This window comes from Misgurnus anguillicaudatus, chromosome 22 (assembly GCF_027580225.2).
Source record: "Misgurnus anguillicaudatus chromosome 22, ASM2758022v2, whole genome shotgun sequence".
In the NCBI taxonomy this organism is placed as follows: domain Eukaryota; kingdom Metazoa; phylum Chordata; class Actinopteri; order Cypriniformes; family Cobitidae; genus Misgurnus; species Misgurnus anguillicaudatus.
In genome coordinates, this window is record NC_073358.2 from 24,326,209 (window position 1) to 24,350,243 (window position 24,035).

A 24,035-nucleotide genomic window follows, 5' to 3' on the forward strand; every position below is an offset into this window, starting at 1 on the left:
TACATTTTTAAATGCTTCTGTCTTAAATGATTACTTATTTAACAGGACACAAATAGTGCACCTATTTAATAGTCAGCAGAACTATTAAATCTAAATTCCTTTACTGTACTTTAGTATTGGAGGATCTGGATCCATATGACTTCTTCCACCTGACTACGCAGTGCTATCTGTCGCAGCATAAATTAAGATACTACGTCATAATTTCTCTCTTTCACCCAAGTTCTCCACAGGAGAACAGCACCGACTGCATACGAGGCCGTCCTAGACTTGGGATACATTCGCCAAAATGGTAACGTTACGATATATCAATGTGACAGTAAACCAGGCTTTATTAAAAATGACTAAACTATTATATTTAATGATTTTCGTAAATGTAAGACTTCACCGAAGCATTTATTCAGCCATTTTGTATTCTTTATAGCATTGTGAAATGAATGACGTACTTAAAATCTGCCTCGAAGATATTCGGGGTTTATTTCTGCCTTAAACTTGAACACTCGGAGCATTTCAAGGCGTCTATAATGAAGTAGTGAGATAATGGTATGACGCACCGTAATACTGTCGCATAATGTAGATATAAAAATATTTTAATACGAAAGATAGTCGGAACTAGTCTATTTGCTATCAAGAAATGGATATAAAGCACACCGCATGCGGTTAATGCCCTCTTTGTTTTTAAGCGTAACGCTTATTTTAGGGATATGGCCCTGTCATACCACTGCGCACGGGCATATCGGAATATAAATAGCGCGTGCACGCCCACTGTGCGCTTATTAAGTTTCGTGCTGAAAGACACAACAAACCGTGACTCTAGCGTTTAAATGATTCTTATAAGTTACAGAAAAAATGTTATTATGTTTGAAAGTCGATTCGAAACTACCCAGGACGATTTATCAGTCAAAACAAGCTTGTTATTAACGGAGTCTGTCGCTAGTGGTGCTAAAGAGCGCTGCAGCGAACAGCGACCGGTAGCTACGCAGTTATAATGGTACATGCCGTACTTCATTATGAAGTGCTTATAAAACATTAACTAATCTTTAAATCTTATTCGTGTTTCGGCATATACCTTTGATTGAGGAGTTAGACTGCCACATTCGGTTGTAGGTTTTGATCCTTTAAACCCAGAGCTAAAGTCATTCATATGTTTTGACATGACATATATTTCACTCATACACAAACACCATCATATTTGTTGCACAAACACCACTTGATCAACTTGTGTTCGTCCCTCAGGTGAACTTTACAATAGACCAGATCAGGGAGATTATGGACAAAAAGTCCAACATCAGGAACATGTCTGTAATTGCTCATGTGGACCATGGTAAATCTACTCTCACCGATTCCTTGGTGTGCAAGGCTGGTATTATAGCCAATGCTCGTGCAGGAGAGACCAGATTCACTGACACGAGAAAAGATGAACAGGAGAGATGCATCACCATCAAGTCAACATAAGCATTTTAAACAAATCTCTTAAAGGGATAGTTCACCCAAAAATGAAAATTCTGTCATCATTTTCTCACTTTTTATGTTGTTACAAACCTGTATAAATGTATTTGTTCTGGTGAACACGAAGGAAGATATTTTGAAGAATGTTTGTAACGAAATCAACATGAGCCCCATTCACTTCCATAGTAGGAAAAGAGAATACTATGGAAGGAATGGGGCTCATGAACGGTTTCAAAATATCTTCCTTCATGTTCATCAGAACAAAGAAATGTACACAGGTTTGTAACAACATGAGAGGGAGTAAATGATGACAAAATTTTCATTTTTGTGTTAACTATCCCTTTAAGCATGTTTTAATTGAAATGTATCAAACGAATACCACAATGACTTAACAGCTATTGAACATAAATAATGTATTTCTCCCCACAGAGCTATCTCTTTATATTATGAGCTTAATGAAAGTGATTTAGCATTCATTAAGCAGTGCAAGGATGGTTCTGGCTTTCTTATAAACCTGATCGATTCACCAGGACACGTTGACTTCTCCTCCGAGGTGACAGCTGCCCTTAGAGTTACAGATGGTGCCCTTGTAGTGGTAGACTGTGTATCAGGTAAGGCAAAGCTAGAAAGGATAATTATTCTTGAAACATCTTTCTTTCTTTATTATTTCAGAATTTTTCATTTTTAATCAATAAAGCATGCAATATAAGCAGTGGCGGCTCGTGACTGCTCATCCGAGGGGCGCTAATTCAAAATATGTGTTCGGAGTGTCGTGTGTGTTGCTTGCGTTTTCAAAATATGTGTTTGTTGCGTCTTGTAAACCATATGCATCACTTGTTTTGTCAAAATAAGTGCCTGCTGCACACGTGCAAAACCGTTTATGATAAAAGAGACGCTCACGTTCACAAATACACGCAAGACACTCCCTTAACAGTAAACTTTGATTACGGATGAGATTATGCAAGTATCTGGCAAACGCGAGTGTCTCTTTTATCATAAATCCTCACACACATGTATTGTTTTGGAGAAGGCCTTTGATTGAGAGACCGATCAAACAATTTCTTGGATCGCAAAAACTAAACCTGAGAGAAAAGAGATCAATATTAATGAAAATTTTTAAATTTGTTCTACAGGTGTGTGTGTGCAGACTGAAACCGTCTTGCGACAAGCCATTGCAGAGCGCATCAAGCCTGTCCTGATGATGAATAAGATGGATCGCGCCCTCCTTGAGCTGCAACTGGAACCTGATGAGCTTTTTCAAACTTTTCAGAGGATTGTAGAGAATGTTAATGTCATCATCTCAACTTACGGAGAAGGAGAACATGGACCAATGGGAAACATTATGGTAACAGATCACTCAAACTGGCATCTGAATTTAATAGCATAAAAAAATGTATAAAAGAATAAAAATAAACATTGACTGTCATTTATCTCTGGTTTTGGGGTGTACATGTAGGTGGATCCTGTGGTTGGGACTGTAGGATTCGGGTCAGGTCTACACGGCTGGGCTTTTACTCTTAAGCAGTTTGCTGAGATGTATGTGGCCAAGTTTGCTTCCAAAGGAGATAAGAAGAAAGCAGACCTACCTCCAGCGGAACGGGCTAAGAAAGTGGAGGATATGATGAAAAAGCTGTGGGGAGATAAGTAAGAATCTCGAGTTATAAAAAAGACATTATTTACTGATAGTGGTTGTATGTACATTAAATCATCCTTCTTAACTTTAATCTTTTTCAGGTACTTTGATCCTTCCTGTGGAAAATTTAGCAAAACAGCAAACACTGCAGATGGCAAAAAGCTGCCACGTACTTTCTGCCAACTTGTCCTGGATCCAATCTTTAAGGTGTGTGTAGAAATCAGTCCTTGTTAATTCCTTCTTACTAGGTAACAAGGGTTAAATTAATTACTTTTTTTTAAGGTTTTTGATGCCATCATGAATTTTAAAAAAGACGAGATCCAGAAATTGATTGAGAAACTTGAAGTAAAGCTTGATGCAGATGACAAAGAAAAAGAAGGAAAACCTTTACTTAAGGTACAACTGCCCACAACAACTTACACTAACTTATACTTTAAGAACATACAGTACGTAACTAACCCCAAAAATGATTAAACATGTCTATGCCGATGTTTTTAACTTGTGGTTTTACTGTATTTCCAGGCGGTGATGCGCCGCTGGTTGCCCGCAGGTGAGGCTCTACTGCAGATGATTACCATCCATCTTCCCTCTCCTGTCACAGCTCAGAAGTACCGCTGTGAATTGCTATATGAGGGTCCTGGAGATGATGAAGCTGCTATGGGTAAGTCAATATACTGCAAAGTGTTTCACACTTAAAGGAGGCATATCAGGAAAATCTGACTTTTTCCATGTTTAAGTGCTAAAATTGGGTCCTCAGTGCTTGTATCAACCTTGAAAATGGGAAAAAGATCAACCCAGTAACTAAGTTTTGGTAAACCATTCTTTGCCAACATGTGGAAAATTAGGTAATTGTAATTTGACTCCCCTTGTGATGTCAGAAGGGGATAATACCGCCCCCTAATCTGCACTATCCAACCACGGCACTGCCATTTAGTGCAGAGATCAGCTCATTTGCATTTTAAAGGACACGCCCAAAAACGACATTTTTGCTCACACCTACAAAGTGGCAATTTTAATGTAATTATTTTGAGCTAGAACTTAACATACGTAGTCTGGGGACACTGAAGATTTATTTGACATCTTTATAAAGTCTTGTGAATTGTCCCCTCCTTTAAGGAAGATTTGCCTTATCTGCACTTTTTATGTTGACATCCTCCTTTGACTTTCAGGTATAAAGAACTGCGATCCTAAAGCTCCTCTCATGATGTACATCTCCAAGATGGTACCAACCACCGACAAGGGTAGATTCTATGCTTTCGGTCGTGTCTTCTCCGGTATGGTTGCCACAGGACAAAAGGTGCGCATCATGGGCCCAAACTACACACCAGGAAAGAAAGAGGACTTGTACATAAAACCAATCCAAAGGTTTGTTAAACACATAATGCATCCTGATTGGTTTGATTATATGATCATTACTCACTGTGTCCTCCTCTTTAGAACTATTCTGATGATGGGTCGGTATGTGGAGCCCATTGAAGATGTGCCATGCGGGAACATTGTCGGTTTGGTTGGGGTCGATCAGTTCTTGATTAAGACCGGCACCATTACCACCTTCGAAAATGCTCACAACATGCGTGTCATGAAGTTCAGCGTTAGTCCTGTGGTGAGAGTTGCTGTGGAGGCCAAGAATCCAGCTGATCTGCCAAAGTTGGTGGAAGGACTCAAACGTCTGGCTAAGTCTGATCCTATGGTTCAGGTGAATATCTTGGCTGGGGAACCCAGATACACGTTTCTTTACAGAACAAATCCTTTTGATGAAATGTTATTTGCCTTTTCTTAGTGTATCATTGAAGAGTCTGGGGAGCACATAGTGGCAGGTGCTGGAGAGCTGCATTTGGAGATTTGCCTCAAAGACTTGGAAGAAGATCATGCAGGCATCCCTCTGAAGGTACAGTAGGGCTTAAATGGCAATGCACAGATTTCTTTATATATATATCAGTTACTCAACTAACAGATCATTTTTACAGAAATCAGACCCAGTTGTTTCATATCGTGAAACAGTCAGCGAGGTATCAGACCAGGTTTGCTTGTCTAAGTCCCCCAACAAGCACAATCGTCTTTACATGAAGTGTCAGCCATTCCCCGACGGCTTGGCTGAGGACATTGATAAGGGTGAAGTGACCGCTCGGCAGGAGCTCAAACAGAGAGCCCGCTACCTGGCTGAAACCTACTCATGGGAGGTTGCAGAGGCCCGTAAAATATGGTGCTTTGGACCGGACGGCACCGGGCCCAACGTCCTTGTGGACATCACAAAGGGAGTTCAGTATTTGAATGAGATTAAGGACAGCGTGGTGGCTGGTTTCCAGTGGGCAACCAAAGAAGTGAGTATAGACAGGTGAACAGATATTCCTACAGTACATAGTTTAGGGTTAACTTTGATGTTTTTTTGTGTTAAATTACCAGGGTGCACTCTGTGAGGAGAACATGCGAGGAGTCCGATTTGACGTTCATGACGTCACCCTTCATGCTGATGCCATCCATAGGGGTGGCGGTCAGATCATTCCTACAGCCCGTAGGGTTTTGTATGCTTCTGTGCTCACTGCACAACCAAGATTCATGGAACCCATTTACCTGGTCGAGATTCAGGTGCATATGACTCTTTTGATCAAAAAATACTCTTTTGATCGAAATCTTGATGGCACTAAAGTATTTTCTTTCCCTGCCAGTGTCCAGAGCAGGTTGTTGGTGGCATCTACGGTGTGCTGAACAGAAAAAGAGGTCATGTATTCGAGGAGTCTCAAGTGGCAGGCACACCTATATTTGTGGTGAAGGCATTTCTGCCTGTAAATGAATCATTTGGTGAGCAACATGATAGTAGGATTTTACAATTGTGATTTTAAAACAATGGTTAGTGAATAGCACTACATACAGCCTATGCCTTCTTTAAATAAGCTGTATATGCATTTATTTGTTTCTGCACAGGTTTTACAGCAGACCTGAGGTCTAACACAGGTGGTCAGGCCTTTCCTCAGTGCGTTTTTGACCACTGGCAGATTTTGCCCGGTGACCCCTACGACGTTTCGAGCAGAGCATACCAAATTGTGGCAGATACCCGCAAACGTAAAGGTCTGAAGGAGGGAATCCCAGCACTGGACAACTTCCTGGACAAATTATAATTTCTCTGGTGCATAGATGCTGATAAAAGCTAGTACTCTTACAATGTTAAGTAACTCCAAAGTGACGACTCTTAAGCATTTTAAAGCTGCGCAAAGTTTTGCAGCCAATCAAATCTGAGCACTTTAGACTTGCGAGTATGAATGTGTCCAAATGTAATACAGAAAAACGACACAAAATCCGCACTTAATCATTAGCATTTAAAAATATATATTTTCAGATAAACATGAAATAATGATCTGATCACTGTGGATTGGTTTTTATGTCATATGATGTATCATGTGAAATGGTGTCCATCTTTTGGTAAACCATTTAAAAAGGTCAACACTCATCTGTGCCATTATGTATTGAAAGCTATATCCATTATAAAACAGCCCTGATTTGGAGGGACAATAAAGCACTCTATCAGCATTTACAGGTGTTTTCTTTTCCCACATCAATAAAATTTCCTCGACTCAAAAAAAGTACATTTTACAATTACAATTTAAGTAAGAGGGCAACCTGTGTAAAACCATTTACATGTGTGGACTTACAACATATAGCTCATATTTAACAAGACTATATTAAAAATGTTTGGCAATAATAATAACCATCAGCAACTTCCAAAAACAAGGAAATGTGTCTATTGAGTCGATACCCATATCCCTTATCAGCAGAGGCGGACACTCCTTAAGTATTTTAAGTCAATTTTCCAAGCATCTGTGCTTTATCAGTGTATTTGTCTTAGGAAAAAAATACTTTACTAAAAAATGTTCACTACATTCTAAAGCATAGAATCATACTGTGTATTCCTTTTATATTGCATATTAAAATTGATTAATTACTTATTTACAAAAAAATTGTGTACTTTTTACTTAAATAAAAAATACTAGATGTTTAATGTACTTAAATATTAAATATAAACAAAAAAGTTGAAATTATGAAATGTAGTGGAGTAAAAATTATGATAATATGCTTTGAAATGTATGTTTTCCAAAGAAAAACACTGATAAAATACCAATACTTAAAAATTTACTTTTATGTAGAAAGTAAAAATACTTAAAGGTGACATAGAATAATTGAACGGAGTATTTATCCTTGTTCTGTGATATATAGACACATTTTTTTTGTTTGGGTCTGTAATGCCTTAGAAGCTTCCTAAAAACCTCTCTCATAAAGCTCTATTAGGGCGGGGGATTTTAAACAAGTGGTTTTGCACCTATTTGGCTCCCCCTACTGGCTTAACTTGCAATCTCATTACTAATTGGCTGACTTTGCTGCCACTCAAAAAATTTAGCCAATTATTTTAAAGTGGAGGGGCAGTTAGATGCCTGTGATGTCATAAGCATCAGTTTTTCAGATTGGGCTGTTTTCTGGCTGATATTTCGAAAAGAGGAATTTCTATGAGACTGAGATGTTTAGCATATTTAGCACTTTTTGTATGTTTGTGAATGTGGGTAGACTACCATTATTCAACAAAGACAAGGTAAAAATGGTTTTTCATTCTCTGTCCCCTTTAAGTAGTGTCCGCCTCTGCTTATCAGAACTATTAATTTTGAGACATAATTTTAAAAGTACAATAAATGGCTTAATATTGATTTAACCTGTAGCTGCATGTCTTGTTAGCTGACCACAAACAACTCAAATTAGACACAACTTAAGTCATGAGATGCAAAAACAAACATTTCCACATAAAAGTACAAATTTGAAAATCTGGAATCTGATGGTCCTTAAATAATTAAATCACAAACTATTAAAAACACACATAAAACAAAAAAATTATGCAGATGCGATTTAAAATCTGACTTCATTCCAGAGAAGTAAACATTATAAAATATACAACAAATAGGTTTTATTGCTGCAACTGAAGTCTGAAGTAACAAAAAAATAATAATTGCACTGCTGAAATTGAAAAGGAAAACATAAACTGAGCTGGCGCTGAAATCCGCAGACGCATCACACAACAAAGACAATCGAGCCGTCATATAAAGTCTGAGATGTCCAGTCCATTTATTCCTGGTTTGCTTTGCTCTGCTCCTCCACTTAAAAGGCCAAAGGATGAGAGTCTTTATTGTGTGTCGGTATTCCCAATCCGAGGAAAAAACGGCGAGTGTCAGGGCTGCAATTTAGGAAGCATCCCTGTTGACCCAGTTATATTCCTCAAGAGATTTCCAATGCAGTCCTTCTAGGTCCTTGTCAAAATTATTCTTAAAGTCCCAAGTCCAACATAGAAAATTATAGCTTAGCTACCCTTTTAAAATCGTCATTGGTTTGGTGACCGGGGTAATTCTGTCCAAATATTCAGTCTAGTGAAATAATGTCTGAAAGGCTCGAAGTTCCTCCCGTGATAACCCCCGTCTCATGACTAGAGCTGCTGCTATGAGTCGCTGTCTCGTACTGAGCTGACGACGAAACCAGGCCGGCACTGGTGGTGGCACACTGAAGACCGCTTGAAAGGCCATCTAAAAATATGGAGGGCCTGTAATGCTGCCGAAAAGAAAAAGCAAACTAATGATAATGTTTCATAAAAAAACTTTATCTGTATCTAGCTAATAAAAGAAAAGACAAACCACTGAGTATCTTATTTGACAATTATAAACTAAATCTTTCTATACATACCTGGGGGTCCTGAATCAGAGAAAATAAATCAAGACCTTTGGGAAACAAACAGAGCATAAAAATTATGTTGAGCATGAACAAAAGCAAATTTTATTGGATAACAAATCAGATAAGCACATACTTTGCATATCTGTGGGAATAGTAGATAAGGTTGAATGGTGGAATGGAACAGAGTAGTCTGCTATTGAGGAGGTCAGGTATGAGGTGTCCAGTGCCTGGACATGTGGCACCCGAACCGTTGGTGGCTGATAGGTCAAAACCCTAAGAGAAGAATGATAACAATATTAAAGCCATTAAACACAATTAACAGCCCTAACAACATCATATTATCATATTAAGGATTATAATGCATACATCTAGACTCTACATCTCTACATCTACAACACAATAAATTACATTGTAAGATACTGTTTTGAAATAAAAATAATATCACAAAATTGCAATTCTAACCCATTTACGAATGTAAATGGCATAGTCGTAATTTTAGTGAATTAATGACCACAAACCCTTTACTGTGCATCTCTTCTGCTTTTGACATGTAGACACAGCGCTTCTTTAGAGGAGGATCGTCCTCTTCATCATCAGATGAGCTCTCTAACGTCAGATCAATCACGTCTGCTTTTTTTGTACTGCTGGGTTCTAAGGGTTGCACCACTGCACTCTGTCGCACTGGAACAGCACCTGAGGGTCATGATTCATTTTTAAAATCAAGTATGAAAATCAAAGATACAATGAATGTTATTTTCTCCACAAGTTTTATACAGCTTCAAATTGTATTTATTGGCAATACATGTTCATACAGTCAGCTAGACTACTAAACCAAATGTCTACATGTTAAACCTTTCAAACGTAAAGCACTTTTTTAAACGTTTAGGCCAGGCTTTGTTAGGGCAACAAAGTTTGTCCACAAATGTTACTATCTACCTGTAATAAAGGGTACCCTGACTATAAACAACTAACTTGTCAATTAAGAGAAAATGCATTCTGCCAATGACAAGTTTTTCCAGCAATCCGTAATACCGCTCTTACGCAACTTATAAAACTCGGAAGTATCGCTCTAGGGCAGTAATTCTCAAAGTGTGGTCCCCCAGTGGTCCGCCAAAAGATGACCTAAACTAGGCAAGCGTTTATACAATCATCACTTATTTAAGTAGATTTTTAATGCACTTGCAAAACTGTGATATCAGTTCTTGCCTTTCTGTTTTAATAACGTAAAAATGGATCGGTGGCTAAACCAAAGAGGAGTCAAAAGAAGGATCAAACGTCAACTGAAAGCAGCTAAAATCCACATATCTATTAGTTTTGTAATGTACTAGTTTTTGTTTCATGTGTAAAATCCCTGTAATTTCAGTGATTTTGGACATTAAGGGGAAATTTTTTTTCAGCATTTTGTTGTTACCATAGTTACAACCATAGACTTCATATACCCACCACCTCAGTTTTAAACTAATGGCTCTTTGGAATGACATTAAGTGGGACCTAGGCTGTTATACTGTTTAATTGCAGTTTTTTGTGCAGTTTGTTGTTCATATTAAGCTGTAACTTATTTCACATTTACTTGTTCAAATGAAATAAAATTCATATAATAATTTCTGAACATAGCATTGCATTTGTGTTTAAAAAATTAGTTTTTGACTTGAAACGGTTGCATATTAAACTTAAATTTAGCTTATCCTTCCTATTTTGTTGTTTTTTGGGGGCGTGTTAGAGTGGGATTCTGTTAGGTGGTCCTAAGACAAAAATTGGAAGATAAAGTGGTCCTTGGGCTGAAAAAGTTTGAGAAACACTGCTCTAGGGCAAACAGCTCAAACTTCGTGTATGTTTTTGAGGATCGCTCTGAATCTGATCTCCATCAAAAGTCCTTCACAAAAATGGAATTATCTCAGCTTTTTGCTTAAACTTGTGTATTTTTGAAAAACCTACCCATATTTGAGAGGTGATAAAATAGAACTAATAATTGTAGTATGAAACTTTTTTTTTTAAATCAATGGGTATACTATTTTATTTTATATTTTTTGTATATTAATTTTTTGGTTCCAAAACACAATAACCCCCCCCCCCCAAAAAAAAAAAGCTACCACCAAAATCAGTATTGTATCAGGTCAGTATTAAAAAGTACATTCTTAATTTTATGCAAAATCCGATATCCTCCGTGTTATTCTGTCATATTTTCTAATTTTTTTCCAAAACACGATAAACGCCATTCAACCAATCACAGCGCATCATTCCATGCACTGTAAACAATAATGGCCCGGCTTTGAATACACACGGAATCCTAGTTTTCCTCATGTACTCGGTACTTCGTGATTAACAAACAAACAAAATAATACTTTTAATGGCATTGATAAATCTGTGGTGGAAGAAAACGTAAACCATCAAAATCGAATAGTTTATGTGAGAGGCACACGGGCGAAGGAAAAATGACGGCTGTCGCTTATTCTCACACGACAGCATCAAGCTTCTGTCATGCTAACATTGACCCCAGGGAATCTTATGAAAAACTTTCCATTATTTTCCTCAAAGTCAATGAAAATCTAGCAGGAACAAAAAAGCTGTCCAAAAAGGTTCAGCAACGTCATCCCAAGGATGACAGCAGCAATGACAGTGTTCTTAATATGACAAAGTAAGGGTTTTGATTAATGCCATTAATGGCATTTGTTATAGTTTTTATACTTTGAAAAAATCTTTTCACTCGGAGGACAACATTTTGTTTACATCAAAATATGTGTCGTTCTATAAACGCTACAGAAAGGTGAACATGGTAAAGTCTTCAACAGTAGATTGTAAAATTATCTGAAACCATAAAAAAAATACAAGAACATCGCAGGACCAAAACATTTCGCATGCAATATCACGTTCATCTTGTCACAAATTCCGGTTCCTTGATTAGTAGTAAATCGCCATCAGCTGCTTTCAGATGGAGCAGTATTAACTACACAGAGCCGTAGTTATCTGACAAGCTGGGCCATATCGCATACATATCACAGGCGATACGTCCGCGATAATTAATGCAAAATTGCCCTGATTGTCAGTTAACTACGGCAGTTAATTACTGACGAGATGCGCGTGACAATCAAATGCGATTTATCGTGCAGCCCTAATAGTATTTACGTTAGTAAAATGTAGTAATATTTTGCGACAACCGTACAAGTCATTGACCCAGCATGTATTGTGCATGAAACATAATGGTGGCCTCCACAGTTTAAAATAAGTCTTACTTTTTTAATCCATCAATGGATTTTAGTAGTAGCATGCAAATATAAAGTATGAAATCATACAACCAAGTCTTTACAGTCAAGAGACCCTTTAAGAATTGTTTGCATCTATTGAGCAAATGTCTCATTAGGACTTCTAATTGTATTTACTTATAGGGCTGGGCGATTTGACCTAAAATCAAAACCTCGGTTAATCTAACATTTGACATCGGTTACGATTAATAAACAATTATTTTTTTGCCTCATAGTTCACTGACAAGGTTGGAAAGTTTAGGGCACACCTTAAATCAGCCTGCAATGCAATTATTCACATTTTTCCCAAAATAACTGCATTACTGAAAAATATTAAATAGACTTAACTCTATGCAGATGTTGCATGTAATTATGTACAATTGATGAAACTTTCAGAATGGGAAGTTATGAACCAAAGAATCATACAACCCCCATGACTAATTATAGACATCAGATACATACATAATAAGTTGTATCCAGATAGCATATTGTAATGAGATGAGTAGGGCAAAATACATACTTGGACTGTATCCTTTACACGTTTCTTGTATTCGATCCATTTTTTCTTAACTGGGCACTGATGTCTAAGACATTTATTCTCATCTGTAATGCTTTTGGTGTTAATGTAGACTAGAAGTTCTCCCGTTCTCTCTCTCCGTCATCTCTGAAGTGTCTTAAACTCACGCGGGCGCGTCTTTTCGCGGTTTTGAGTGAATGAGATGTGATGACATTACCCGGGCTGCTTAGAGACCCATCGGTAGATTAAACTGAGCGCGTGTGCGGTAAAAACCCGATCGCGCATTCCGTATTTTTGACACAGGTGCCTGCACATTCGCGAGTACTTCTTAAAAAAAGTACTGTGCTTCTTTTGGGCACTAGATGATCCTGCTGCTCAGTTAAACAGTGTTTGAGTTCTCCTCCATGTTTCGCTGTGCCACTGACAGGACGGGGCGGAGTTACGCAACATCACACGCAGCAGTTTGTTTTTAAAGGGAAAGTATTAACAGGATTAAAAACCGAAATAACCGACATGATAAAATAATGTCGGTTAGAGGTTCTGAATTTCGGTTTCGGTTATTTTTCGATTAATCGCCCAGCCCTATTTACTTATATATCTCTTGATTTCCAAACAGCATGTGTCAAGTTAGATTTCATTTACAATTCCGTATGAACACTTACAATCAATTTTTGCGATACACGGAGATGACACTTTCAACGCCTCCTTCTTTGGTCTCATTGGACACCAAGTCCCATCCTCTTGAAACTTGATTTCATCAACATCAGTGCAGTCGTTGAGTATTTCCATAAAGAGTCTAAAGAATGGAAAGTGCCTAGTTTACTCTATGGGGCTTTTACACAGCTTGAACCCCCTTTATTTAGATTAAACAAATGTATATTATTATTAATTACTATTAATGCAAAACTAAAAAGAGGAATTCAAGTAGAAACAAACATACCCATCTATAATCAGACTTTCGTACGTGGCTTTCTTGTCACAGACAGGACAGATCCAGGTGGGCTTCTTTTCATTCATTTGCAGGTAGAGAGCAGCGTCAAAGCACTGCAGGTGCGAACAGGTGACAGCTCGACACGGTACTGCAAGGCGCATCTTGCCAAGCTATGCAAAAAAGGGCGCTATTAAGTTATGCAAAACAACACTAGACACAAGCTACCACTGTTAACTAAATAAAAGCTAACACTAGTATTTAAAGTGAGTTTAAATAGTCAGCCAAAATCTTTTTGATGCAGTAACTTACTGGGCACATGAGTGAAACCCGTAAACTGGTTGTGGCGATTTCGCTGTCAGGATCTGCTGTGAGTTTTTCTTTAACTGTTATAAAAAGAGTGTATGCATTTAATATTAATATATCATTTCAGCAATTTAGGCCATTAATTAAAGCATAAAAGTAACTGTTACAGAATACATGGCAAACACAAACAATGACAACGTAACTCCAAATTTTTTATTTTAATCATAATAATCTTACTTAATGCTCTGGAGTGGTCAGGGTTTCTGATCCCCTTCATTCTCAGTCTCTGCAGTAACAGTGGGGAGGTCAGCTGCCGTACTAAGTAAACAGACATGGAGTACGTCTACAAAAAACAAGAAAAAAAAGTACATATAAATAAGACATAAATAAATGCTTAGAAATGATCGAAAAAGTGCAACTGCACTGCACATACCTTTCCTATTTCAGGTGCCCATGTGACTGATATCTGATTGGGCACAGCGGATGACAACCGGACCAACGATGTGATGTTTAGCGGTCTGCCTGGTCTTTTCTGCTCCACACCATTCTTAGGAGGAGGTGCATAGCCCTGTGTGACAAATAAATATCATCATCAACAACACATGAATACAGTAATAACAGCAGGACTCGAGATGTATTGCTATTGTGTGTTATTCCTGCTGTGTGTGTGTGCAATGTTGTTCTGACACCAGATTTTAACTATTTAGGCTTAAAGAAGAATTAGGAAGGCTTACTGAAGTTGAATTACAACAGGGCTACGTACAGGGAGAGGAAACAGTTTCCCATTGACTTTGATGCAAAGGCTGTTTGGATAATTGTCCTCTTGTGGACAGCTGGTTTCTGCTAGACAAAACCGTAGTATCAAAACCAAGGAAAGAGGCCATATTAAAAACTTTAACAATCAAAACTAAGACAGTAGTAAAAAGTTCTCTTTGTGCATACTCCTGGTCCCATTGATGAATTAGACATAAAAGCATAGAAAATGTCAACACATTGGGTTTTATTAACTAAACTACATTAGTCATATTTTTTAAAGCACACATCTAAAAAAAAAATAATCATTTCGCCTAATTCACAACAGCTGTGTACGCACGTGAATTTGTTCTTAACCTCGTTCTAATGTTAATGGATTCATTTCAGACCGTTTGCCAAAGGTTAGTCATTTGCATAAAACACACCCAATCCAGCTCCATCTGAACTTATAAAGTAGTAAAATTGTAACCGAAGCAAAAAAAATCATGCAATTAAAACTTCTGTTTTAGTTGTGATATGTCTTTCAAAGCAAGAAAGCTTCAATGTGAATGAAGCACAATAGACAATATACACGGAGACAATGGATGAAGCAACACGAAGCAAGTCTGCTATATGGTTACTTGGATCAGAAGAGACTGAAATAACTGGAACAAAGTTATAGATTTATGTGTGTTGTGCGTTTTCAAATGGTACAGATTTTGCAAAAATTTTGATTTCGGAAATATTCAAAGGCTTTGAGAAACCTATAGATATTGTAGGAACAATTCAAAATTTTGCACAGTGTTTTTATTGATATCCTAACACATTTAGGGGGTGAAAAAAAATTGAAACAAAAAAATGACCCATTACAAGGACCACCCTAGTCCACAGGCATAACAAGTGCAGGTTAAAAAAAAGCATGTAATGAAGTAAAAAAAGGTTTCGCCTGACATGCATCTGTATAATAATCTTCATACGTGTAGAAAAAAATACACTGGTAACCAATTCTAAAAAAAATGTGTGTGCATGTGGTTTTTAGTCATTCTACTTGTAAAAACTCAGATTTCACACACAAATTTGTCTGTACGCGTGTTTAGAGAATGAGACTTGGGTTGTCACAATTATTTAGTAATAGTCTGATTGTGGTTTTTCAACCTAACCGTGGTTATTTTAGAGTACAGCTATAACTGTGTCCACCATCATATTATATGACCTAAATCCATCATCACTGTTATGTTCAAATAACACATGAATCCATAATTTGGGTCATATCAGTTTTGTATTTTTGTGCTGAAAGGTCTACATCTAGAGGGCGACAAACCCATTCTCATATTTTAGGTTTAGGTTGGGTGCTCAAGACTTTACAATCTTTTCGTTATAACTTATGGTCACTTCATAGTAATTGCTTTTGTACAGAATTTCTAAAAGATATACTTTAATAAACCAATTATTAATTTTAATGTATTAAGCTTAAAGTCCATGTAAAGTCAGATATCAAATGTGCTCCAAGTTTGTGACACCACAGAAAAATGTGATAGTTCACCCAAAAATGAAAATTCTGTTATTTACTCACCCACATGTTGTAACAAACCTGTATACATTTCTTTGTTCTGATGAAAACAAAGGAAGACATTTTGAGAAAAGTTGAATGGAAAAGCAGTGAATGAGGTCCACAAACAGTTTGGTTACAAACATTTCTCAAAATATCTTCCTTTGTGTCTTTAAAGCAAAAAAATTATACAAGAGTGAGTCAATGATAACAGAATTTTCATTTTTTGGGGTAAATTATCCCTTTAAACACACAGACAAATTTGAATAAATAAAATAAAAATCTTGGAAAAACGGCAGCACTCTCTGCTCCCAATCGGTGGGGCGTGTAGGCGTCATAGCTAAAACCAAGGCCACTTGCGGGAAAACTGCCGTTTCTCTCAACTTTCAAGTACTGCTAAAACCTGAATGGTTCAAGATTGACTTTAAAGGGACTTTAATCTGCAAGGGACGATTTAAATTAATCACAATAAATTGTGACCCTTATTTAATTAATGAAGCACACAAAAAAAAACCTATGACAAATTATCGTAATAATTGTCAAAGCCCTAAAACAATTAATTGCCACAATCATAGTAATTTATTAGAAAATTAATCGTCAAACAAATGTACTAATCATGACAACCTTTACTGAGATCCATTGTCTTTAATTCTCACCGTAGCTGAATTTGAACCATGTAGTCCCTTCTGCCACCTGGAAGAAAGTCCCTGTTCAAAACAACAACAAAAAACTATAACCAAGTTTTACAAAAAGTAAATGATTTCTTCACATTGAAGTCTTAAAGTTCTTACCGAGAAATGCAAACTTCTCTCACTTGCTGTGGAGTCAAAGCAAAGATGAAGTATTTTTCCTGATGAAACCTCTGAGCAGTACTTGCCCCTTAAAAAACATAAATAAATAACTGTGATTACACCTCCTTACTAATACCCATAGGCTGTTTTATTTATAGGCAGAAAGATAAAAGTCTAAAAGTCAACTAGAAAATTGGTGAAATGCATGACATTAATCTGTTCTCCACTTTTAATTAACAGCCCTGCATGGCATGATCATGTATTTTATAAAAATTACCTAAGCTTGATGGTTTAATCAAGACATCCAGCACATCATAAAATGGAAGTGACCTCATTTGCACGTCCGGGTGGACGGGTGCCAAAAGTGGCGTGGGCTGCTGCATATTCATCATTGGCTTCGATTCATGAAAGACAGGTGAATCACAGCTCACCGGGTGCTGCTGCACCTGGTCTGAATGGCCGGTTTGAAGAGGAAGATCTGAGCTTACAACAGTGGCACCTATATGAAAATAGGACTTAATGCTTGACTTAAGAGCTGCCAATTCTGCGAGACCGTCAAATGTCCTTGGGTATCTCCGACGATAAAGTTCCTTTATTTTGATTTGCACGGCAGGACTACAATCACTCCTCAGTAAATGCAAAGCCCTCAGCAAAAGTTCATGCTTGCGTCCACTCTTATTCCTTCCAGCAAAACCTAACAGTACCTGCAGCTCTGAGACCCGGAAACTTGATACCATATTCTGCAAAACAAAACCGAACAGGTCATAAAACAGGAAACTTTGAGATACCAGATGAGGAAAGACAAGTTAAGCAAGCAAATAAACATGTTTGCCACACAGTGAGAAAAATCACCTACTATGCCATGCTGTAAGGTTTTGCATGTATGGTAAAAAAATGACCAAAGGGTCATCTGTGCATCAACATGGCATAGGATGGTGTTATGTGCTTAAAAGAGATTTTTTTAAAGGAGTAGTCCACTTCAAAGATGGGGCCAATTGACCTACCATAGTATTTTTTACCTACTATGAAAAGTCAATGGACCCCATCTTTAAAGTGTACCACTCCTTAAGAAGTTATGATTTCATTTGTACGGAAGCAGGTTAATGTATTCCACAAACATGTACGCTATAAGTGAGGTGACAACCCACCCAAAATTCCCCACGTAAGAAACCCCAATGAAATAAAAAATCTCAACTGACCCTTTAATATATGCTCCATGCTTGATTGTTCTTATGTGTTTATCCTTTTTTCTTTAAAAATCCTTAACAAATGTGACCGAAATGCATCTAAAATGTTAAGAATAATTCCAAGACTCATTAGATAACATGAACAACATGACACAGGACAAAGCTGCTGTTGACACCTAGTTAATTAAAATGTGAAAAAAGTGGATTTACATTTTAAATAGCGTTTCTGAACCATTTACTAGCACTTTCACAACACAATAAAGCTCACTCATAAAGATGCATCTATAACAGCACACATAATTAAAACATAATGGACCTTTGTGTAATAGACTACGGATTTACTTTTAGGCCATATTTACATTAATGCACTTACGTTTTAAAAAGCATTACTTGTGCCACGCCCACGCCCCTCATTCAAACCACTCCAGCATTTTCGACCCTCATAAATGAGTCGTTCGCAAAAGCTGCAGACCCTGTTTTAGGCCCTGTTTACATTGGAGCATTTGTGTTTTAAAAATGAAAATGAAAACGATCCTCGTTTATTCTGGCATTTTTAAAAGAATCTTCATCCACACTATACATGACCATAAACGCATGAAACATGGCCAATCACGTAACTGGGCATGCGCATAAAAGTGTAAAATAACATATTCATATTTATGATCTTATAGTCCATTTGAAAATTTTCGTACGAACTGACTGTATTCTTTAGAAAAACACCAACTAACTTATCTTCCCTTAACTGTCGCTGTTCAGTGTGCAATTAATTAATAAAAATGAATATGACGTTAATTTTTAAAAGTGTGCGAGATCCGTGCATGTCCTCCGCTAGCAACACAGAAATAGCAAAAAGCGCAATCGGCTAAACGAGCTTTAAATATTAATATGACGTTGATTTATTGTTTTTATTAATTTTTATTAACAAAACATCGATTGAAATTAAGAGACAAATTGTATGAAATGAAATTAATTTTAAAGTAGCAAACAAAACTTAAATTAAACTCGAAAATAACGTCTGACCCATTACAATTCTTCCTTCATATTGGCCTTTACAACGCCCTATATGCCGTTTAAAATTACAGTCTATCTTTCGTAATAAGCTAACTAAATTTAAACAAAACATAAACAACATTACAACAATATTCAAACCCAGCAATACTCAAACATAAATATAAAACCGACATTATCTATAAGGATACATTTAAAACAATCTGATATAGCGTTAATAATAGCTGGTTGGTAGATGTGTACTATTTTTGGCAAAACCTCCGTTGCAAACCTCCATTTACCTGAATAAAAATAATTTTTACTTTGAAAATGATGCGCTGTCGCGTTAACATCAGCTGTTCGTTTACATAAGACTCCGTCTACATTCATTTACACTGCAGCGCAACCCAGGAGTTCTCAAACTAAAACAGGCTCTTCAGCGTTTACAAACGACTCCGTTTATGAGGGTCGAAAACGGCGGCGTAGTGTAAATGAAAGGTGTAAACGTGGCAAAAGTAATGCGTTTTAAATGCATTAATGTAAACATAGCCTTAGTTTGAGAACTAATCACAACTGTTTAGTAATCTGCTACTGTTTAGTGCTCTTTACTTGTCTTGAATGCTTCTATTTTAAATCATTAGACCTTTCTGTTTGGTTAATAACATCAGCATTAACCTATTGATCATATTAATATGTTGTATGTGTGTGGGGGGAGAGGGGTGTAGAACAATAGAAGACTTTCACAAACACATTTTTAAAGGATACAATTGTCTGTTATTGTTACCGGCCAAATTATCCAGATATGAATTTTATTGCAGAAAATACTGCACACCCATGCTAAAGGTAAGCTATTATTAGAGTAATAACGTATTTTACCCTTTTATGCGCATGCCCAGTGTGCTTAAATGGTCACCCTTTACGCGCTCATGCATGTGTATAGTGTGAACGGAGATATTCTTTGAAATGCCTGTATAGACGAGGATCGTTTTCATTTAAAAATGCATTTTCAAAAACGTTTTAAAACGCAAATGCTCTAATGTAAACAGGGCCTTAGAAAGGCGGTTTATAAAGCTAAAGCTGTCGTCTTTGCTGGCAACTAACTTGCTGACTTGTAAACAATAGTCTCATCCATGTCGCCACTTTATAGAAAATGTTAATACTTGCATTTAAACACACATTATGTCTGAAATACTTGTCTACACTGCGATTACCGTGCAAATAAACAGCATCAACAAAACTACACCTGTGGATACAACTGTGTTATCGGTGTTGTCTAGTCGAATGCTAACGTTAGCTAACAAAAGACCAGCCAAAACAATTCGAGTAGTGAAGAAATGGTGACGTAAATAACTTTTTACCTGCTGCGAGCAGTCGTCAAGCTCAGTTAGGCATTACAATAAACCATATTCATGCAGTGAAATATGGATATAAGAGCAGTCTGAGTGATATTTAGAAGCTGGTCTTCAATGTTTTTGTAGCAGCTGCTGAGCTAAAAGCGCGGCTAACAACTCTCAGAGTGATGGAACATTACTGTTAAAATTATTAATAACCTAAAGCAGTGGCGCCGAATCCACTGGAAAAGTATCACTACAAAACGAAAACTGCAAAATATCTTCAGAATGTCAAAGACGCAAAGAAGTAGCCAGCTATCATTGCACTTTCGCCTACCCGTAACTCCTCAATATCCGCCATTTTCTGGCTGCGCTCATCCTGCCAGTCCGGAGATGTCTGGTCACGTGACACGAGCTGAGGTTATAAAATAACCTTAAAATTGGTTATTTTAGGCATTGTGTGCTCTTATAAAGTTGGTTAAGTTTCTTGTGTTAAAAACAAATATTTATTTTGCCATAAAGAAATAACTATAGAATTCTAGGTAACATATTTGTAATTTTAATCACAGCTACAAAAAAACTAACAACAGCAATAATAATATTAATAATAATATAATAATACTCATATTATTATTATTATTATAATTATTATTAATAATAATATTATTATAAGCATTTTAATTGAATTTAGCTTCCTCATGGGCCGTAGTCACTACAAAAAGTTATTAAAATGCAGATTATTAAAATAAAAAATAATAAATTAAATATATCGTTAAATCATCTGTTCATTCAACTTGATTAAGCTTTTAAGATTTAGATTATCACTGGTGAAATTTAAAAATGATTTTATAAAATAGTACATTTTCAAGCGATTGTCCAGCAGGTGGAGCTGAGTGCGAATACATCAAGATTAGATATTCACAGAGGGTTTATTCTTGATGACTGAACAGCGCTCTGTTTCCCCCTACTGGTTGAGATGTCTATTGTAAATCGGAGCCGCCAGGTGTTTTATTTGAGAAGTAAACTATAAAAAAAATGATGATAACTAGTAAAATCTGGGCATTCAAAGTTCAAATTTTATAAATGTTAAATACTTTATTTATAAGTTTGATCAGATACCTTTTATCTGTGTATTTAAAACTTGTTTCAAAATTGTTGCATTTTATTTGGATGAATGAATCATTAATGTAAATCTCCTAAGGCCGTGTTTTGTATTCTGTGAATGTAATTTGGTTTATAGGAACTCATTTGAATATCTGCTCTACCCTCTGTAAAAACTCATTAGGCATGCAAAACGAGACATTTCTCTGATAGAACAATAAAAATAGTCATGTTACTGAACTGGAACGTTTTTTTAAAGCACGTCGAGGTAGCCTACCTAACCTAAGGTTGAGGTTAACTAAATCTGAAAAAGTAACACAAGGTCAGACTTAAATTTTCATGACAGAAATATTACAAGATATTATTATTATTATTGCTGTTACCATGCAATTAATTTAAAAATTACAACAATTTAAAAATAATTATTACAGATCGTCAGCATGGTAATATCACAGTTTTAACTTTTAGCTGTACTAGCTAATTGCATTCCAGTGGGCTAACCTCAGATTTCCTGGTCAAGAGATTTAAACCTACACATTTACATGTCTTTTTTTCTTTTGTAAACAGACTACATCAGTTTCAGTTTTTAAAATAGAGTGAAAAATGTATACTGAAAACAGTTGTGCTAATCTGAACAATGCTAGTAGTTGCTGTATGAGTTTTGTGATTCAATTTGACATAAAAATAAATTAAATTAATTTATTAAATGACACAATTAATAACATATAATTTGGCATTCAATAATAGTGAGGGTAAAATAGCCTTTGTCCCTTAAGGTATATGTTGACATCATATAACTTGCTTTAATCTTATAAATTAGTAAATTTCCCAGTTATTTTGCAATAAACAACGAAACAAGTGACAAGCACAATATAGGCTATTATTATCATAAACACTTTACTTGATTCGTGTATTCACTCTTTCTACTTTTATTTTACTCTTTAATCTTTAATTACAAGTATTTAATGGAAATGCTTATTTGTGGTAATTATGTTTAATTTTTATTACACAACCTCTTTGAGTTTATGTAAAGTAAATATGAGAAAAAACACAAAAGTTTATTTTAAACATCTGTTATTGATCATTTTTAATAATTAAAAATGTATGGTTGCAACTGTTGACCTTACATTAAAGGTCTACATATTTCTAAATATGCAGTTGTGTACCACAGTACATTTCCAGTTTTCTATTTAGCTGACTGAAACAAAGAACTGTTTACAAATTGAAACTTGTGTTACCACAAGCAATTGCCGATGGAACGCATGCAAGCCTATCAGGTGAACAAAGAAACTGCCAGAATACAGTGTCAAAGATAAAAGATTACACATAATTCATTATTCATGTGTAGTAATAAGTGTACCATTTCTATGACACACTGGCATTCATACTGATCAAATGGCAAATTTGCAGAAAAAAAAACAAATACAAAAATTCTGCAATAATTTTCTTATGATTACAACCATATTTCTTGCTTTCTTCAATGCAATACAAGGTAAGGTTTTAAATATGTTGACGCTGCTCTTTTTTTCATACAATAAGAGTGAATGATGACTATTATGAGAGTTATTGAGTTATTTATCCACAATAAACATCATAATGAGTAAATAAGTCATTGTCATTGAAATGTCAAATCTTACTTTCAGAATTATCAGGTGAACTATCCCTTTAAATAAAAAGTAAATCTACAACTCATGATTGATGGATACCGTGCATGACAGGACATTGAGTACAAGAAGTTCAGTTAAAAACAAAAAGACAACACTTAAATTCAATCTTTGTGCTTCCTGACAAATACAAGGTTAGCCTACATATTTGTGATTGATGAGGTTGAAGTGTGTAGGCACACTAGGTAAACTGCCCATGGCATCTAATTACCCGGCCTTTCCCACTTGAGTAACCTGCCATAAAAACACCTATACATACAGACACACAAATACACAGACGCACAAACCCCTTAGCCTTTATTAACCTTAACTCGTGTTATTGGCAGTAACAGACAGAGACAAGACCCCAATTACTGTTGAAATCAAAGTTGCTATCGTTAAAGCTGCAGTGGAAGCGCGTGGAGTTCTGCAGTACTGGAGTGGCTTGTTAGCCCGCTTAGTGCCCGTCCATTGGGACTCTGCCTGTCTCTCAAAGCATTGTTATTCAAACGGAAAATCGAACAGGCCAACGTTGCCGCGGTCATTCTGTCAAGTCCACACCATGCTGTGGGCAATGGTTAACAGTAAATTGTAATTTAGGGTTGAGGTGAGGTATAACACCACTTCATGTTCGGCTCACAGCCTAAGACGTCGAACGCAAAATACAACAAGTAGAAAAACTTCTGTCCACTTTAATTGTGTACTGATCAGGCTGACAGACAGAAAACTTGTGCTAATAAAATATAAACGACAGGATAAATCAAATTATATTACATAAACTCTGCCAATATAGATTGAAAACGATAACAATCTAAACATTTTTCCTTTTATTTCATGGCCATTTTTCATGATATGAAGAAATTGGACAGATGTTGCTTGGACAGATGCTGCTTTTAATGCTTTTGACACCTAAAATAAAAGTGACTGTGAAAAGTAAATGTTTAA

General features: G+C 36.4%; 2 protein-coding genes across 6 annotated transcripts; one reads left to right on the top strand and one right to left on the bottom strand.

Annotated features, from left to right (window-relative positions):
* The first annotated feature begins 132 nt into the window (after positions 1–132).
* On the top strand, positions 133–6,604 carry eef2l2 (eukaryotic translation elongation factor 2, like 2). The gene is made up of 15 exons (XM_055199958.2): positions 133–289; positions 1,234–1,448; positions 1,876–2,057; positions 2,580–2,791; positions 2,903–3,090; positions 3,181–3,286; positions 3,362–3,475; positions 3,602–3,740; positions 4,249–4,444; positions 4,517–4,775; positions 4,860–4,967; positions 5,047–5,400; positions 5,483–5,665; positions 5,746–5,878; positions 6,002–6,604. Exons 1-15 carry the CDS (start codon positions 287–289, stop codon positions 6,193–6,195), a joined length of 2,586 nt encoding a protein of 861 aa, XP_055055933.1. The 5' UTR covers positions 133–286; the 3' UTR covers positions 6,196–6,604.
* pias2 (protein inhibitor of activated STAT, 2) lies at positions 6,001–20,823 on the bottom strand. Of its 5 annotated transcripts, none has more exons than XM_073860234.1 (15): positions 20,374–20,739; positions 18,041–18,127; positions 17,119–17,581; positions 16,842–16,929; positions 16,705–16,757; positions 14,533–14,621; positions 14,203–14,337; positions 14,007–14,112; positions 13,776–13,849; positions 13,476–13,636; positions 13,198–13,331; positions 9,298–9,472; positions 8,913–9,052; positions 8,792–8,826; positions 6,001–8,659 (listed from the first exon to the last, which is right to left on the bottom strand). In XM_073860234.1, the coding sequence occupies exons 3-15, from the start codon at positions 17,576–17,578 to the stop codon at positions 8,474–8,476; spliced, it is 1,836 nt and encodes a 611-aa protein (XP_073716335.1). In that variant the 5' UTR covers positions 17,579–17,581; positions 18,041–18,127; positions 20,374–20,739; the 3' UTR covers positions 6,001–8,473. The 5 variants fall into 5 exon arrangements, with proteins under 5 accessions (XP_073716335.1, XP_073716337.1, XP_073716334.1 ...); XM_073860236.1 differs by having other exon boundaries at positions 20,684–20,735; XM_073860233.1 differs by lacking the exon at positions 18,041–18,127 and having other exon boundaries at positions 14,533–14,629; positions 16,713–16,757; positions 20,684–20,823.
* Positions 20,824–24,035: the final 3,212 nt, after the last annotated feature.

Bases quoted from the DNA above. Each gene is read 5' to 3' on its own strand.
- pias2 (XM_073860233.1), bottom strand. From the start codon at position 20,707: ATGGCGGATATTGAGGAGTTACGG. The intron at 14,338-14,532 runs GTACGTAGCCCT...TTTGTCACACAG, and splicing joins GGAAACTGTTTCCTCTCCCT to GGCTATGCACCTCCTCCTAA. The intron at 13,850-14,006 runs GTAAGATTATTA...TTTTTATAACAG, and splicing joins TGACCACTCCAGAGCATTAA to TTAAAGAAAAACTCACAGCA.
- eef2l2 (XM_055199958.2), top strand. The intron at 1,449-1,875 runs ATAAGCATTTTA...TTCTCCCCACAG, and splicing joins TGCATCACCATCAAGTCAAC to AGCTATCTCTTTATATTATG. The intron at 5,666-5,745 runs GTGCATATGACT...TTTCCCTGCCAG, and splicing joins TTTACCTGGTCGAGATTCAG to TGTCCAGAGCAGGTTGTTGG.